Raw genomic sequence first — 19538 nt, forward strand, 5'->3', positions numbered from 1 at the left:
GCTCCTGTCCTCACGCTGCAAATGTCCTGAAGAAAAACGGACGAAGTCAGTTAAAATACTGTATTCGCTTCGTTTTATCTTTATAAGCCAGTCAAGTGCCAGGAATTGCGCCACAAATAATGATTAAATATAATAAGGCAATTTGTTAATTTTTAAGGCATTTAAGGCATTCATGTAGGCTACTTTGCATTAAAAAGCAGATACTGATCTTAACTTTGTACGTTGAACTTTCCTTTTCTAACATATTATTTTAGGAATAATGTGACTTTCTCATCTTTGGCTGTGGCATTTCTTTTAATAATCCGATTTGTATTATTTGCTGGCCAACCTGAAAAACTTCATTAACGTGACAAAGAGCCCCAAAATATGAGGGACTCGTGCTGCCCCCTTGTGACCGAACCTCGTGGCTGCTACTCAGCCAACGGCGCTATCCGAGGTGCTGATACAACATCGTCACAGCAAACTCAAATCACAGTATCAAACCATGTAATAAAAAATAAAATAAACTTTAAAAAAAACCTTGTTCACTTTATTGAAAAATCGTATTAACAGGCTCTAGAGCAGAGAACACTATCTTTTACCATTTGCTTTGTGCTTTACATTACCGACTCACAATGTCTTTCTTTTCTACATCGATATTTGTTATCAGATGAGCTCCGAACGAGAAGGACTAGCTTGAAGGTTCAATGTGTGTGTTCTTCGTGTGTCATTATGTTTCAATATAACAATACTTGCTTTTTTTTTTAGTTTTAATTAACAATATTATCAGCTGAGTCAGAGACCAAGCCTGACTGAGTAGTACTGAGCAGAATCAGTTTATCAATGTGCAGGATAAGTAAACAACATTAAATTTGAACTTACCTTGCGGGTTCAAAGAACCAGATCCAGATTCAAAATGTCACATATTAAAGCTGCATCAATATAGAGTCAGCGCAGGTGGGTAAAGTTGTCTCCTCATCAGCCTCCATTCTTCCTTGGTTTTGATTCGTTCAAGTCGAGTTAAAGAGCTGAATACAGGACGTGGGATTATGTTTGACTTCGGGTGAAGTACACATACAACCCTGCTCGTCCTCCTCCCTGTCCATCATGGTGTCCAGTGCGCATCTCTCCTTTCAGTAAGAGACAGTTTGGCTCGTTGCTCTCCCGGTTTCTTCCATCAAACCACTCCTGGATGTGCGCCCGCATCTCTCCATAAAACTGGAGCGAAGTGACGACACGCACAGCGGGATAATGAGAGGGTGTATATTTTTCCAATCCTCTCTCTTCTTTCACTTTTATTACCAGGGGACGTTCACAGTTGGATTTGTTTGTGCAAGCGTTTTATTCTAAGTGTTACCACCGAGTGAACTTATTTGCAGCCTTGTTGTCAGTGGACATCAATCGATTAAAGTCCTCTTGACGTGAAACTACCTACGCTGACGCCATGTTTTCCGAGATCTTGCTTGTATGAGGTCAAAGTGAGCACCTGTGTCTAAATAGAAAGAAAATCGAGTAAATCGAGCAGACTGAAACATCTGCTGTCATGTGCCAATTAAAACTTTTAAACAATTAAAACAAAGCAGAAGCAGCTCATTGTGGTCTTCGTTTCGTGGGAGACTGGGTCATATCTGTGTAAGTGGAACTGGGGCTCCTGACAAGACAGGGATTTTAAAAGGCCAGTGGGCCCGTAGAAAGCTGAGGGTCCGTAAACCACAGAACACAACACTGTAAAATTTCACCAGAGCACATGCTCTGCCATTTGGAGCACTTTAATAAGCCCAGTGGGTGATGGAGGTACCTGATTAGATTGGTAAGGGATAGGCTCACTGTCTTGAAAATGAATTGTAAAACATTTATCCAAGCAAGAAAAAAATGGACACCAACTTTAATAAAGGTTACTCTGTCCTTTGCCATGAAAGCTGACTGTAAAATATTATATAGCCTAACATGTTTGTGTGTTATTGTCTGCTGTGTATGGTCAAATGTGGTAGGTGTAGCATTGTGGCTCTGGCATTTTGATCTGCTCATCCACTTCCAGGGAAATGTCAGTACTAATCATTACTAACATAATCATTGTGAGCAAATCACCAAAGGGCCTCCACCTCTGTGCTGATGGTGGAAAATGTGACCTCAGGCTCTGTCAGAAATGGCACCATAAATGCTCAGCTGGGATCATGTGTGATTATTGAGAAGGCCTTGGCATATGGCTAACATCATTATCATTCTCTCCAAACACCATGTGACCATTTCTTTCTTGTCAGTAGACGTGAAGAGGGGAAATGACCTGGATATGCTGCTTATCACAGGAAGATAGATACGTAATGTGATAAGGATATTTTCTCCGTTGATCTGTTGAGTTAGTAAACGATGATATTTACGTATCCTTCTAAGTGATGATGTGATTGATTCCAGGGCAGGAAATGCATCCTTTACTTTGCATTTCTTTAGTCTGTTTACACTGCTTGTTTGTTATTGCAATTGTTGTTGCAAAGAGGATAGCATCCTGACCCTGGCAAAAAAAAAAGAGTAAAAAATACACATACAATATTTATGCTCTTTCTACTTTATTTATTTACTTTTCCTTTGAAGAGTGTTGAGACAGATGTCTTTTTTGTCAAGGGGCTCCATCTTTGACTGCAGCCCAGCTTCACAGTGGGCCTGATGAATAGATAATACCTGATCCATTCACATTAGTCAAAACTTTAACCCTATACGGGGTTTCTGCATCAAACACCTAGCCACGCTCAACAGTAAAGCAATGCCAAGATCATTTAAAACATCAACCAAATGATCTTTCTCCCCATTCACCTGCATTAAAAACATTTATTTTAAGTTATACACAAATATCCATGTCTTAACTGTGCGTGTCAAATTGGACCCCCAGAGAACAACACTCAAAAACAAACATTTGATTTCAGTCAAATCAATGACCATAACACAACAGGACTTCAGGTTGTTTGCCTTGTGCAAAGGAACCTTCTCCACTTAGTCTCTCTTGTGTCCTCTCCTCCCTCTTTTCTACACCAATTCTCCTGGGTTTAACTCGTCATCTGTCTCAGTCTGGACACCATCTGTTTAAAGGCCAGAGTCACAAACATCACACTTTCATCTCCCCCTCCTCATCCGGATTTGTGTGTGTTAAATAAGATGCCTTTAATTTTGAACTCAGCTTCCCAGGTTTCACTGAGACACAGTCTAGGGCTGAAACCTCTAGTTGTGTCTGTCAATAAGCAATTAATTATTTAACATCAAGCAGAAATGATAAACATTGTCTGTTTGCGGTGTCTCAAAGGATTTGCTGTTTTTCAGTGTTTTATATCATTTATGAACCAAAAAGTACTCAGTACTTTTTGGTTTTTGGGCCCTTTGATTTGACAAAATAAGCAACTGGAGAACATCACCTTAGGCTGTGGGAAGTCATGAAGAACACTTTTTCCAGTATTTTTTTTTCCACTTTAAAGACTAAACGGTTGATTGGGTAATTAAAAAAAAAAAAAAAAATTACCAGATTAATCAACAGGGAAATTAATTGTTGCAGCCCTGATAGACAATTAGTTCTGCATGATTCAGGGAAATGTAATCTGTCATGAACGCTGTTGTTGTTGTTATTGTTTTTTTTCTGAAGTGCCCCATCTTCCTTCAATAATGAATTATATAGAAAATAAAATTGATTTTTGACTCTGCTTTTGGAAGTTCGAAGCAAAAAACCTCGAGAAATGCAGCAGGAATGCTGTATTATCTCACCTCTCCTCCCCTCTTCCACTCCCCTCTTCCTCCTCACTGCTGTAACCATGGTGACAAAGCTGATCGATTAGATATCTGATTCCAAATCAGCAGAAACAAAATATGACAGCAGATGGTAACCAGACAGAGTGGAAAACTAATGGAGAAGGTGGGGGTTGGGTTGGGGGGGGGGGTTTATGGTGACACTTGAGGGATTAAAAAGTGGTGTGACAAAATTTGACAAAACCAGGAACTGGTTTGTTATGAAAGCTGTGGTCAGTGCCATGAAAAACAAGTTTTCCATTACCTTTAATTTATTGCTATTGACATCATCAACATCATCCCATGAAACTTTACCTTTGGTTGTGTGCGGTATGTTTCACATTCTTGTCACACATTCATATGCTCCCTGTATTTTAGTCAATGATCCTGTCATGACTAGCCCCTAAGGGGGCTGTTTTTGGGAATCCTTTTATGTTCTGAACTCTTTTGTGGACTTTTGAACTCTTGTTTAGTTTGTTAAGTTTTGTTTATAGTTCCTGTTTTATTTTGAAATCACTGCCCTTGTGTATCTTGTCTTGTTCTACTTCCTGTCTTTGTCTCGTTTCCCTCCTTTGTGATTGTCTGCCCCGCCCTAATTGGTTTCACCTGTTGCCCATTGCCTAGTGTATTTAAGTCTCGTCGCTTCCCTGTGTTCTTGTCAGTTCGTTTTTGTGTCATGCTGTTGTCACACGTTTTGTCTCTTGCCCTTGGCTCATGTCTTTCGCTTTTGTTTCTCATCTTGCCTCTCGTCGTATCCCCAGTCAGCTTGTGTATTTATTTATTACTTTGTTTCTTTGTTTCTTGATCCGTGTTTCTCCTCGCTAAGAGTGATTTTGCGTTTGCATTTTGGTTTTTTGTGCCTTTTTCCCCTTTATGGGTGATCCTTGTTTTGCCACTTTGTTAGAATAAACATTATTATTTTTGAGTACGTGTGTGGGGTCGTGCATTTGGGTCCAAGTCCTTGCCCTAGCCGTAACAGATCCATTTTATTGCAGGTGATGATCAGTTCGATCAGTTTTCGCCAGGCAAGCCAATGTCAAAGCGTTATAAATTTTTACTTTTTAAATGGAGAAGTTTTTTCAAGGAGATTCTTCCCAAAATCAACTGCTGCTTTTAAACTTAACACACAAAAGGGCTAAGATGACAGTTTCTGACTTTTTCCTATGAGTTATGTCAAATTATTTATTTCTTTTCAGGAAATGTTTAAGAAAGAAAAGAGGGAAACTTTTTGGGAAATATGTGCCCAGAGAAAATCTACTACCAAGCAAAGTTAAGATCAATGCTATAATATAATTCATAGTCCCTTGTCTTCTGTTTATTGACAACAAAACAACCTATCTAGCCACTCAAACAGCTTTTTGTACTGTTTTCATTCCAGTCTGGCACATGTTTCAATTTTGCTTCAAGGCCTTTGCACAAAATTCCCAACTGTACAAAACTGAAACAAACAACTCTGAGGAAGAAGATGAGGCAGTAAACAGACCCTTAAGAAAATATAATTGATTCAGAGAAGCTTAAATGGAAAAGCGGAGTGGATGGATTTGTTGCACACCTGAGAGCTACACTAGGGAATGCCTGTGTGAGATTTCATGTGAGTTAAAATTCAGGAGTTATCTCCTTCAAACTTAAAAGCAGCCACTTTAGTTTGTTTATTCTAACTGCTTAAATGGGACTTCATTTTAAACACTTCAGTAAAACAGACATTACAGAGGACACCTGTTTCTAGCTCCTCCGGTTAATGGACAGCGGAGAGCCGTAAGACATGTCGATGTGACAGAGACAAAGAGGGAGATATTTCACCTCACTCAGGGATGCAGTGACTCTCATCTCAGTGCATGTATGTGATATAACATTAAATAAACATGCACAAGGTTTGGCTGTCCTTCACTCTATTAATAATGTAACTCAGCGTTTCACTACTAGATGCTGTCACAGTTCAGTGAACATCACTTCATTGCGTTGCCTTCAGGGGTTTTGGCTCAGGAAACCCCACTTGGCTGACAAACACACAATAAGTGACTTGTTATCCCAATGAGAACAGAGAAGAAAGAAGGAATAATATGTTGCATTCACTGGTCCACTGAAGTACAACAGAAGTATAGCAGTTATAATCTATATTAATTTTCAATCTGAAGTTGTAAAATGGAAGAAGAGACATCAGTAAAGGGCAAAAGGGCTGTTCATCATGAATCATGAAAACTGCAATGGCAGGGAGCATTTAAAATGACATTCAAACTGAAAGAATAAAAATAAAAACTGAAATCACAGGGCCATGTTGTTTATACAAATTCTTTATTTCAACTTTGAAAATGAACTATGTGAACTTCTTGCTTTCTTTTTTGTTACTTGCAACAAGAGGCATGCACCTCTCCTTATTTTGGGATCATCTGTTGACAGGAAACTCAGAAGCACAGCAAACCCTCATTGCCCCATTATAACTGAACTGAGGACAGTGTGAGGAAGTGAAAGTGAGAGAAAGATTAATGCTCTTTCCTCTCTTTCACTATTCTCCATATTTATAGTATGTCAGAGTATGAGTCTAAAATGTGGAAAGAAAACGTCACACACTGGCAGGTTTACATGGTTTTTGATTAATTAAGAACCAAAGTAAAGAGGCTTTGTAATTTTGTTCACCTACTTCCTTTATGCCACTTTGTCTGACCTTTAACAAAACAGTCAGAGGATTCAAGAGCTGAAGGAAGATGAATCAGGTGATGTACCCATCTAATATCAAATGTGGCAAATGATCAGATACATGTGATGTTATTTTTAAGTCAACACTTGGAAGGAATATATGCACAAGTGACAGACTCTTGCTTGTTAGCACTCTCTGTCACCACTTTTCAATTTCTCACAACAAAAGAGCGACAAAGTTCTTCCACTGACGTGGGGAGTGATCCAACTATATTGCATCCATCACCGCTGATTACTGATGTGCTGTCACAGGGAATGATCAAATACATGTCAGGTTAAAGAGGTTCTCATGTGCTTGGTCATCTATGCGCCACATCTGAGGATGCAACACTGTCAACATTCACTCAACAACACTCTCAAGTTTTTAAAGAAAACACCAGATGTGACTTCTTGTGGCAACTTCTGTTTCATTAGAAAACTGCAGCTTTTGGACTGAGACCGGAAACCACAGAAGCAGCTGTTTGATATGAATTCATAAAACTGAGCTCTTGCCTGATATGAATATAACATTTAACCAATCACAAACCTTTATTACATCCTCTGACTCCAAATGTTCTATGAATATCCAACAATGGTGCAGCTGCGACCGTATCAAAGTGATGATAGATAGTGATTTTCTTGCTGCAGGTGATGCAACAAGGCTCTTTGCTGGTGTAAGCCACTATAAAGTGGACTTATAAATGTACTTAGTCAAGGAAATATTCACAGTACACAAGTTATTTCTTATGATTTGATCTCAGTCACGGATAGTTTAGCTAGTCCCATGATGATAACACATTTACTGTGAGTTGGTGGTGTCTGTAAAAAGTACTTTTTGGCATTTTTGTTTTTGCTCCTTTAAATTGCAAAAACCTTATGCGTTTGATCATTTTATGATACTGAAACAGAAGAGAAAGGGCCCTTTTCAGCAAAGATACTGAAATTTTGAAAGAGGCCTCTGCATGACTCAAACCTTCTCTGACTGCTATGATTTGAATTATGTATAATTTGTATCTCTGCCAGGCAGAGAGTGTGCCAAAAGTATCAAGAAGTACAGTAAATCCTGGTGCTCTGCTTACTTATGGTCGTTCCCGTGATTAAATCAGTGACATTAATCTGTTAAAGGTTGCAGTTTGAATGCTTTACAGTGATTCTGTTCTGCCAATAAATAGCCACAATTCATGACTCACCATCTGGATGGCTATTACTCACCTCGGCCTTAACCTCCCAGTGCTCTGGCACATATTCACAAACTGTGATTAAACCATAAACTGTATCTAATCAATCTCTTGACTGGAAGTGAACTCTGTTACTGTTGCCATCTAGTGGTAAACAATATAATGGAGTATGGGACAAGGAGTCACATGCAAAAGAGGCAACACCCATCCTACTGCAGTCTTTACTCTTTTCAAGTGATAATTTAATCTAATTCAGCACCTTAACTTCATTATTAGGTTTATGCTGAAAGAAAGATGAAAACCCAACTCAAGAGATATCATGATGCTGTTGCTGTCAAACTTGTTTAAATATCACGATTTATTATTTGCCAGTTTTAATGTAAGTCTTCTGCAGCCTTGATATACACTCAGCCGCTCTAAGTATAATAGAAATAATTACTGGATCAGGTGTGGTAACCTTTCTCAACTCAGATATTCAGTACAAAAGAAACCAGTTGACCAGTAAGAGGACAAAAAAGGGAAAAAAAGAGAAAAAAAAGGTGGGATATCTGTAATTTTGACCCTGTCTTTTTCTAACTTATCCTTGAGTTATGTGCAAACACCTTCTTTAAGTATGGTAATACATGAAAAGGTCACATTGCTGCATTCTTTCAAACTGGCCACATGGTGGCACTGCAGGTTATATTTTAATATCATCCAGTATTGACTATGAAGTAAAACATTCTGAAATCCTTTGTAATTGTGTGTCTGTACCTTTTTTTTTTATTTCCCTGTGTAAGTTAGAATTTACTTACTGTTGGCAAAACATAAAGAGGATTCTAAAGGTGGGCTGCAGATGTCCCTTTAATGTTGTATATCAAAATCTGGAGGCGTGAATGAAACCTGCATACCAGGCCACAAGCCTTGAGAAACACACACCAAATACCTGACACATATGGAAGAAAGTGTGAAACATACTTGGGAGCACTGCATACAATGCTGTAACAAAACAGTCTGGGATCATGTAGCTCAATACATCACAAACCATGAAAACATACCTTCCAGCAAAACACATGATCCCTTCCCATGACAACAGTGCAAATGCAGCCAGAGGCGCAATAGGAAGCACTATGAACACTAACATACTAGTGTGGTAATGGCCTAAAAAACAGAGAGGCCACAGAGATGAAAAGAGTCAGCCTCATAAACACCAGAACCCCTCATAATTTTAAGTTTAAACAACACGTGGTGGTTTGACAATTACCTACAAACCCTTAAAACTCAAATCAATCTCAATAAGTGTGAAAAAGCAGAGACAATAGGAAGGAAGATGGTTGACAAAGCATATCCATATGTCTCACTCATGTGGTGTCCTTGCATGCATGTGTGCTCATGTTCTAATGCATAGCAGTTGTGCAGTAACCCCCCCCCCCCCCCCCCCCCCCCCCCCCCCCTCACTGGGGGATGCATAGATGGTGCTTAGGAGTGATTTTGGTCCCAGATGTGTACCAGCTCATGTCTGCCTTTGATGCCCATTGCTGAGTCTATGAGTCTCTCTCTTTTTTTTTTTAACAGGGCAACATTCGTGAGTGGACGCGACCGCAGGCAACTGTTTCTTTAGAGGAAAGTAATGTAAAGGAAAACAGAGCTGGAAACCAGTAACAGTAGAGTGAGAGGATCACTCAACCACATCTGCTTCATGTGGTTTGAAGACATCAGGAGTGGCACACAATTTTTAAACATGTTGTACTGAGAGAAAAAGACAGGCACGCATGCTCTCAATTATCCACAGTCTGAAACTGTAGGAAAGACACAAAAACAGAGGCACAAACTTAGACTCTGCTTCTTTCTGGGAAGGCTAAAATAGAAAAAGACATATATTGCCATGAAGTAGGGCATGCATGTGCAAGAGTACTATAGTAAATATATCCTGTGTTTAAAACTGGCTACATCTGCAGCTGCCTCACTGATAAGTGCATAAATTCTACTCCCTGTTTAAAAAAGCTTTCCAGTTCCACTGAACAAAAAATATGTGGATGAGAGTCCTGAGAGGAAATTCCCCAGAGCCAGCTGATTGGTTGATGGTCTTGATGGCTGACTGACAGCACCTGTGAGAGTGCAAATGAGCCACAAGGCTTGCTGTATAAAAACAGCATCTTGAGTTTTATGCCAAGATGAACTGCTGTTTCCATCAATTTATAAACTAATCCAAAAGTTCATCATTCACATTGTGTTTGAAAATGGGTGAGCTTTCTTGCCTTTTTTTTATGTAGTTGCTGAAAGGTTTGGCTATGATTAAGGGTGGATGTTATATATTGTATGTGTGTTTCACTTGATGAATTGTTTTAGATGATGTGTACATAATCTAACCTGTGATTCTTGGCTCGGCAGCAAAGAAAGTGTTGATTGTGTACGCCCATCAGAGCTCTGGCTCATTCAATGCTGCAGCCAAAGATGCTGCAGTAGAGGTTCTAACAGCTCAGGGGTGCACCGTGGTTGTATCTGACCTGTATGCAATGAAGTTTAAAGCCACTGCTACTGCTGAAGACATTGTTGGTATATAACATTCCTACTGACATTCAAAAATGTCATACCTTTCTTCAGCGTTATACCTCAAACAGGAAATATTTCATTTTGTCCCTGCAGGAGAGGTTCAGAATGCAAAGCACTTCCGTTATGCGGAGGAGACTAAAGTGGCATGGGAGGAGGGGAAACTGTCTCCTGACATCACTGAGGAACAACGTAAAGTCACTGAGGCAGACCTAATCATCTTTCAGGTAGAGCATGAATGGCAGTAATGTTTATGTTAAGCCCTTCCCATTAAAACTAAGTTTTAAACCCCCGTTCTCTCAGTTCCCAATGTACTGGTTCACCGTTCCTGCAATCATGAAGGGCTGGTTTGACCGAGTGCTCACACTGGGCTTTGCCTACTCTCAAGAGAAGCGATACAGCCTTGGACTCTTCAAGGTAAGGAATCCAACAAGAGGTTTGCAGTACAAGTGCCCCCCCGCCCCCCTTATTTATTTATTTTTAAATCTGTTGGTTTTCTGCACAGGAGAAGAAAACCATGCTGTCTTTCACCACTGGTTCTCATGAGTCCATGTTCAGTGCAAATGGCATCAATGGAGACATGAATGTCACACTGTGGCCTCTGCAGGTATTGATTGTTTCCGCATGAAGTAACTGAATCAAACATTTAATATCTTGACAAATAACCAAACCTATTGTTTCTCTCTGCAGAATGGTATTCTGCATTACTGTGGCTTCCAGGTTCTGGCCCCTCAGATCTTCTGGGCTCCATCTTATGTCCCTTCAGAGGCTTGCAGCACCATGTTGGAGGCCTGGCGTAAACGACTGCAAGGACTCCTGGGAGAAGAGCCGCTTACCTTTACTCCCTTGGACTGCTTTGATGGGGAGAAGGGTTTCCAGCTGAAGCCTGAGGTCCAAGAGAAGCATGCAGCCAAGGAGTTTGGATTGACAGTGGGGATCCACCTGGGAAAACCACTGCCACCCAACAACCAGATGAAAGCTGGTGTCTAAAAGACAGCATGGCCTCATTTGGTGTCATACTTGTCTTCAATTGTATGATGAAAATAAAACCTCTGAAATATTCTAAGTATTTGGAACACATACTGTCTTGGTTAGAATTTCTTGCTGGTGGGTTCCTGCACTGAGTTTTGCAAATACAGAAGACAAAGTGAGAGACTGTTCAAGGAAACTGATCTAAATGGTCAGCTTTTGCACATTTCGCTCCTGTTCTAAAGGCTTAAGTTAGTGTAATGTGCAGTAACAACTGGGTTGATGTGCGACTCATGTTAAACTTTTTCAAGCTTCGGTTTATTGGCAAAGATTCCACTGTTCATGCATACACAGCTGTATGTTTTGTATCAATCTGAGGGCAAGGTAGACTCTAACAAAATCCAAAAAATGTTTAATTTTATCACCCAATGCATATGAGTAGTGTTACTCAAACTTTAATGGCCTTATTAGTTCATCTTTTTGAATAGTACCTTCACAGCCATGATTATGTGAATGCAGTTGCTTGTAGTGATGACCCTGCTGTGATTTATCACCCTGTTCATGTCAGTTTTATGGGTTTCAGTTCATTGTTTAGCTGTCTGACCCACAAGTTTACTGTTTTGGTTCAGTCTTACAGCTCACAGTGTAATTTTTGGCTGCTGTACACTACCTACTCAGCACCAAACAACCAAGTCAATAACTAGCTGGGGAAAATAGTGGAGCATTTAACAGTTAAAACCTCAGATATTTCCCTCAGGAGTTGGTAGAGACAGAGTGAAAATTTGCCAGGTGGCCAGACAAACCACCCCAAATGAATACTATTGGAATTTCATAACTGTAGGATGGCTGAATAAGCACCTGTCAACAAGTTTTCTATATCAACTTAGAAGCTGATTGCAGGTTTAACACGCAGGTTATTGTCCTATTTGTCCCATTCCTAGAATAATATCCTGCAAGATGGTTCTGAGTCCTCAGATGTACTGGGCCTCTCAGGAGAAACGCCCCTCTCCTTTACTCACTCTGACTGCTTTGATGGTGGGAAGGATTTCTAGCTGAAGCCTGAGTTCCATGAGATACATGCTAAACAAGGAGCTTATTCTGACAGTGGGAACCCACCTGGGTAAACCACTCCTACTCAACAGCCAGATCAAAGCTGGGGTGGTGATGAACACTGCTCTTTTGACTCTGACTGTGCAATAAAAGCTTAATCTCGTTCCGATTCTTGTGGAAGTTTTGACCTTTGTGTTTGTGTGGGATGAGTTAATGTCCTTGTGAGTACTTTGTTTTGGACTGGAAATCAAACAAGCTGTATGGTTTAACCTCCTTGACTTCCAATTCTGATGAATTCTGAAACTTAAGTGATAAAGAAAGGAGACATATAAGTTTAATCCATTTTTAGCAGATATATATGTAAATCAACTGGGTAAGTAGTTTGCCAAAAAAAGCTTTTAAATGATTGTGTACTGTGCCTCTGTGTGTGTGTGTTTGATCAGCATTGTGAACAGTGAACTAAAATTGCTTTCATTTCCCTTTCTACACAATCTCCCTCCACAATTCTTTGCGAAACCCTCTCTGCCGCACTCTGCTCCCTAATGTATTAAAAATTGGAGTTAGTAAGTCCTGATGTCCACTACAAAGAACATTGAAACAAAAATGTGTTTTGAAAGGGTTAAAATTATTGTGCCTTTAAAAAAATCTTACTAAATTGAAGTCAAGACTTTGATATTAAAGAAAAAATTTGTTTTTTAGCAACAGAAACATGATATCTGCAAAAAATCAATGACTCATCTCTGAGGCATGACAAGAAAGCCCAGGATGTCCACTTAAAAGGACAGTATGACTGAGATAGATTCTATAAATTATATTTTGACCTAGGGGTTTCAGACTCGTGTCCCCTAGAGAGGACAAAAATGAATTGCCAGGTCTCAGGAGGATATGCTATGTATCCTCTACCTTGTATACAGACATACTGGCGACCAAAGAGTCTGCTTGCATTCAGGTTTGGGCTCTACACAGAATCATAAGTGGCCAAGAACTTTTCCCAGAGAAGCAGCTTTTGTTTGGGTATGGAGGAAATGAGATGGAGGCAGGGGTGGGGGGTTGGGTGCACACTTAAGGAAATGGCCTTGCTCTCTGATGTCCAGACCACAGTCTGTGACAAGTAGGAACTTGACGGTGTGCATATTTCACAGCTGAGGTTCCACAAGGTCACTATGTGTTTGTTTCTGTTGAGTCAGGTCTGGTTTCATGATCACCTGCCTCTGCAACCAGAGCATGCTCAGATCATCAGATCATTTCCTTTTTTCAAAAAACAGAAGAAACTCTGTGATCCTGAGTTATCCAGAGATCTGTTTAAGACATTTCATATCTGTTGTCTGATATGGTGCTAACGCTAACCCTCTCTTATGTGTGAGAGAAGTTGTAGATGACAGCGTGATCAGATAATGTCCTGAGAAACAGAAGTGTGACGTTTGTGAAATGTGTGAATCTTTATGCACTTATTTGCTTCATGCTTGTAATTACACCAACTCTGTATCAATAAATCTACACAGAAATGTGAGCAAATCTTACTATTATCAGTTTGAAGATTTTGAGGACAGTTTTTTTCTACATGCATCATTGTCTCAGACAGAAAACCATACTGCTGGCGTTAGAATTGCTGGAGCTGTGGGCACTCAGTGTTTATGTATGTAAGGGTTATACCACAGTATCTGATCCGGTGTCCATCCTGCTCTCCCATTGTCCATCCCAGTTCTCCCACCCTGGCTGTAGGGAAGTCCATTTTTGGCTGGTTCAATGGGAGGAAGTGGGCACCGGTTTATACCAGGCATGGAAAAGAGTCTCCGGAAAAGCAGCCCTTTTTTTTTTTTTTTTTACTGAGAGCTGAAATACACACAATTTATTCAGATAAATAATAGCAAGGAAATGTTCTGAGCAAGTCTGAATCTTGAGTGAACCCCAGCTTTTGACCAAGCATACAGTACAGAGGGAGTTTTTTTTTATTAGTATCAAGGACATTTATTTACTTTCTTGCCAAGAATTACATGAGAAGATTGATATGAGCCTCATGTCTGGTAAAAGTAGGTTAGCGTAGCTTAGCATAATGAATGGAAACAGGAGAAAACGGAAAATTAAAGTTTGTTTAATCTGCACAAAAGCCAAAATGTAAAAATTAAACACTTTTGGTGCTACAGGTGGTCATGTGCATGACTGCCCTTTGTCCAGGCACGGTAACTTGGAGTTTCTGCTAGGGACCTGCCAACTGCGTCAGGCCAATATATAGTGAGACACATAACACTCTGTAAAACTATAAAGTGACATTTTGGTTTTTGTACAGATTAAACAAACAAGATATAAGGTATTAATTGGTGAGCTTTAGAAGCGCTGCGTCACAGCCACTACTATGCCTCTAGTTTTCCTTTATGTTCCCTTTTGCTCCCCCTTCCCTTGTGTCTCCTGTGCTCCCTTGACTGTTTCTTGGTCTGTGTATGTGTTTGTGGCATGGGTGTGGTGCTCCTTCCCTGGCTCCCATGGCTCCTGATTCCACACACCTGCCTTCCATCAAGCTCATCATCATGCGGTATATCTACTCTGGCTCTTCAACAGATTGTTGTTTCAGCTACAGTGGTAGTTGATGTTTAAGGCCTCTCTTCTCAGTGAATTGTTGCTTTGTGTCATATCCTTAGCCCTATCCAGCTAATCATTTCTCTCTCAAATCGCCTACCTGCCTGCCTCTCTGGCTACTTGATCACTCTCCAGCCCACAACCACCTGCTGTCTCCAGCCAGCCCACGCTATTCTCCCTCATTCATTCACCCTGCCCAGATGGTCCAGCCATTCCTCACCACCCTCCTGCCCTCTGCCTCAGTCAGCTGCCTCCCTGCTCATTCCACCTCGTTCCCTGCTACCCTTTCAATAAATCCTTTTCAGACTTATCTTACTCCAAAGTCCATGTCTGCAAATAATAACATGCTATTTGGCAAAATTTTGTTACCTTTGGACAAACCCTGGCCAGCTGTTTCTGTTTCCAGGATTTATGCTAAGCTATGCTAACTGGCTGCTAGCAGTCGCTTAATATTTACTGTACAGACATGAGTGGAATTCAGCTTCTCATCTAACTAGTGCCCAAAGGAATTTCCCAAAATATCTAATCGTTCCTTTAAAGGATTGTATTAAAGTTCAAAATGTAAATATGACAAATGCAATCAATATTAAGACTTTATTCTTTTACACTGAGGTGAGTTTTGAGCAATAGATTGGAGAATGCAGCGCTGAGCCAGATGTGACTGATTGTTCTTCGCTGACTTTTGGGTGTTTTGATTAGGCTGTAAATGGGTCCTTGTGTTTGCACCAGATGTCACAGGGTTAACGACAGGCCAGCCATTAAACACTGTGACCCAAAACAGGCAGGGAAAGAGAGAGAGAGAGAGAGAGAGAGAGCTGGTAAAATGCAGGACAAAAAGAGGTCGGCTGAGAAATGAGGCAAATTATTTATATCATCCATTCTCTCACTCTTTCAGGGGCTTCATTAAAATCCAATCAATTACATCTCAGCAAAAACCACAGCTTGTCAAACTTGGCCTCTTTGCGTTAGTGAGTCCACTTGTGCATATACATGAAGAGTGAGGCACAGTTCAGGGCAGTCATATTAAGATTGGCAGCAGGAAAGGTTTGTAATTAAGAACTACCGGCGTTTACCTTTATGCTTTAACTTAAGTTCCAACTGCCCCCTTTACCTTCGATTCACAGAGTGTCCATTGTATGTTCCCCATCATTATGAAACTGAGGAATTCACTCTGACATCTGAGCACAATCATCCCCTAAACTACACCAATCACAGTGGCCTCTTAAATCAAGCTTTTCTTGCAGTGAGTAGATAGGTTCCCACAGTCCTTGTTAAAGAGAAAAATTTTGAGATAGATATAGTTCAACCAAACAATTCTTCACTCACTACTGACTAAAAAATACATCACCATTAGAGTCATTTTACCTCTGGGGAAAAACCTGCTGTCAAATGGAGTGCATACTTCAGACAGTGGACAAAATGTTTTGGGTTGAAAGTATTTTTGTGGTTTAATTTTCTCATAAATATAGGGCATAAACTGCTTGCTTGAGTGTGTGTGTGTGTGTGTGTGTGTGTGTACGTACGTGCATCAAAGATGAATCTCTCAGGGCTCTATGCTGGTGATCACAGCCTGAACAGCTGGATAGAAACATTATAAAAAGGATGGACTAACAGCTGTGAAGGAACACAATCACAAATAGAGCCAAGGAGCGCTTTACAAGGTCCAAAAAAAAGAAGAGAAAAACATGCGTGAAAAAATAATAACAATCACGGCCTCCTTCCTCTTTTCATGAACTTCTCCAGGATGTGTCTTTCATGCCTTGCTCTTTTCATCCTCATCTCCATCCTTCTTTTGTGTTAGTGTTCTCCTCTCACCGGTGTGAAAATACACAGGAAACTTTTACCACAATGGGACTTTTCACACACCTTTTGCTCAGTGGGGATTTGAATGTTCACAAGAGATGTATTCCTCAGGGGATCGGACTGCAGTTTGCCACATACAAGCAACCACTTTCACAAATCGGGCTTCTGACAGGCACTTAGCTCAGCTCGGCTGGGCAGTGATAGGTCCCAGGAAAGCCTGCACTTTGCAACTTTTATACTCTTACACGGAAGGCCTGCCATCATGGTTTTGATGAATGAATGGATGTTAAGCTATTGGCCTCTGTTCAGGCTCTGATGTATAGAGTGCCTGGAAATGGGAAGCTGACAAGAGGCAGCAAAGCTGTTTCTTATTTACAAGCAGAGGTTGAGTGGGGCTGGGAGGTTCAGGGAAGGCTTTTGGTGGTTTGGTCCATCAGAGTGACAGGGTTAAAACTGCAGTCGGCATCACGCTCCTCTCTAAATCCTTTTCTATATTGTAATGAGAAGCAGATATCTGCTATCTCACCCACAAGCTGTAGAGTGATGGGAGAAACAGACACATGGTGAATACAGCGCATCCTGTCCCTCTCTCCTGTTTGATCCTTTGCTCAGATGTTGACTCCTCCTTTGTTTCTATCTTTGATTCAATCTTCTTTCTGGCTCTTGTTTCATGCATCTCACTTGGATATGTCCCTTGATATAATACCGATGTATTCCCACTGTCATACATCAGTATAAACAATGAAAGAATACAAATGGCCTCATGTGTTTTTGTCTGTGAGTAACAGATGTAAGTAGAGGCTCAGGGTTATAGATGAGACCATGAAGAAAGACTAGATGAATGGGAGTGCTAGCACTAGTGCCCCTCACTAGGAGCTCCAGGCACACAGGGCTCAACTCCAGATGCTGCCTGGGTTGCCACATCCTGACCATAATACCCCTACAGTATTGCTTTCGCTTGTGTGTATGTAACTGATGGGGAGACCATGAATGGAAACCACCTGGGACAGAGAAATATGGCTTTAGGTCATTTTCCGTCAAATGTTACTCTGGTGATTTTGATAAATATTTTTGTGCTGCAGGGTCATTTTTAAAGGACGTGATATTTACACTATTTTGCCATTAAGATATTTTTCCAATAAAGTGACTCAGGCTTCATTCTGCTGGCATGTTTACTTGTATTACTTATTCCATGATCTTGTTTGAGTGCTGTGGAGTTGTGTTTATATCCAATAAAACCTACAGTGTTTGGTTTTCTCTCAGTGTTCAGGCTTATATTTCTCATTTCTTGCAAATGAATCGTCACACTGTCTATTTTAAATTGGTCTGTTTACCAATGATGCAGCTTAAAAGTTTCAAACTTTAGTTAAACCACAAACTCGATCCCAGTAACTGTACGTCAACACTGAGGCTTTCATGCGTAGGCATAGACTAGGCAAGACAACACCTACAGCTAATGTAGCTTGTGAAGCTATTGCTGCAGGCTTCCCCAAAACATAGTGCATTCCAGCAGCACTGATGGTCCATTTTTCATTTAGCGTGACAGGACAATAGGGGTGAAAGTTAGCCACCTTATCTGTGAACTCTGTGTCATCAGAATGGTGAGGTGCTGTGTTGTAAAGCATGCATTAGGATTGTCAGGATAGGATTACTAGATTAGAGTTGCGGCCCTCGGGGGAATGCAGTGAGACGGACACCGTCTCATGCAGCCTGTGAACAGATTCTGTCATTCACTAATCCACACTGGACACTCACTGTCCCCTGAAGCAAGACTTTTCCTTACATATCACCCATCATCTGCATGATCCCAATGACCTGACTCATATTAATGAACATGGTGTGAGTGTGTGCACAAGAATGCAGAAAGGGTGGGAGATGAACATCAACACGTGAGGGGGAAAGCAGAACATGCACTTTGTTTGAGTTACTGCTGCGTGCAGAGATGATGGACAAAGTTAATGGGCTGTATGAACCACAGCCGGTCATGGTCAACAGCTAAGCATGAAGGCACTGACAGATTCAGTGAGGTCAGAGAAAAAGACAGGGAGAAGACATAGAAAACTCTTGGAGAAAACAAAGTAAAGAATGTAAAGGACAGGATTTTAAAGTTTATGTATTAAATATTGCTATAATAACAATGGATCAAATTACTATGTGCAGTGTGAGAGGTCTCACTGATAGTGATGAACCCATAGGGAATTATCACCCAATTCTGCAGTTCCCCCTAGGTTTATAGAGCATTTTAATGTCTTTCAGTCCATTGTTTTGATTTTACAGCCCACAATTTCACTGTTGTGGTTCACTCTCACTGCCCTCATCAGCGTTGCTTTCAGCTGGATCAGGCAGCTGTTTTCAGCACAAAAGCTCTAAAAAAAACCCACTGTAAACTACCTGCCCAGCACCAAAAGACAGACAAGACTAAGTTAGAGAATAGCTGGTGAGCATAGTGGAGCATTTAGCAGCTTAAGAGCTGCATATTTCCTTCAGGAGTTTGTGTAGAGCAAACAATCCAGAACTCAAAGTAAATATTGGACTCGCATTCACCACATGGCCACAAACACATCTTTAAATGAATTGTACTGTGGCTCCATGTCTGCTGGATGTGTAAATAGGCTATTGTGTGTCAACAAGTTTGCCATTTCAACCTAAAAGCTGATAATATGACAACAGCTTTTTTTTCTCTTGCTGCCTTCAAGTGGCCAATGCAGGTTTAAGAAATCTATTTCACATACCTGTTAATACAAAGCCCCTTAGTGTATCACTTTTTTTTGCATGTTTGACATCTGAGCAGTTCTCAGATTTCACTTAGATTCATGGGCTGGTGTAAGAGATGTTCTCTCACTGTGAGGAATGTCTTGATTATTTCCCGACAGGGACGCACTCTTTCTGCCAAACACACACCTGCACAAACAGATCCCTAAGAGACACCACAGAACACCTCATCACGAGCATTAAGAATATCTGCAGTGACAAAAAACTGGCTCAAAAACTCTGCCTTTTAATCTTTGAAGTTTTTTT

General features: G+C 40.6%; 1 protein-coding gene across 1 annotated transcript; it reads left to right on the forward strand.

Annotated features, from left to right (window-relative positions):
• The first annotated feature begins 9704 nt into the window (after nt 1–9704).
• Nucleotides 9705–11191, forward strand: LOC121194537 (NAD(P)H dehydrogenase [quinone] 1-like). Its single transcript, XM_041057467.1, has 6 exons — nt 9705–9818; nt 9966–10130; nt 10221–10351; nt 10428–10541; nt 10630–10731; nt 10815–11191. Exons 1-6 carry the CDS (start codon nt 9815–9817, stop codon nt 11112–11114), a joined length of 816 nt encoding a protein of 271 aa, XP_040913401.1. The 5' UTR covers nt 9705–9814; the 3' UTR covers nt 11115–11191.
• Nucleotides 11192–19538: the final 8347 nt, after the last annotated feature.

Source organism: Toxotes jaculatrix, chromosome 15, assembly GCF_017976425.1.
Source record: "Toxotes jaculatrix isolate fToxJac2 chromosome 15, fToxJac2.pri, whole genome shotgun sequence".
Classification (NCBI taxonomy): Eukaryota; Metazoa; Chordata; class Actinopteri; family Toxotidae; genus Toxotes; species Toxotes jaculatrix.

Bases quoted from the DNA above. Each gene is read 5' to 3' on its own strand.
- LOC121194537 (XM_041057467.1), top strand. The intron at 10,542-10,629 runs GTAAGGAATCCA...TTTTCTGCACAG, and splicing joins ACAGCCTTGGACTCTTCAAG to GAGAAGAAAACCATGCTGTC. The intron at 10,732-10,814 runs GTATTGATTGTT...TTCTCTCTGCAG, and splicing joins TCACACTGTGGCCTCTGCAG to AATGGTATTCTGCATTACTG.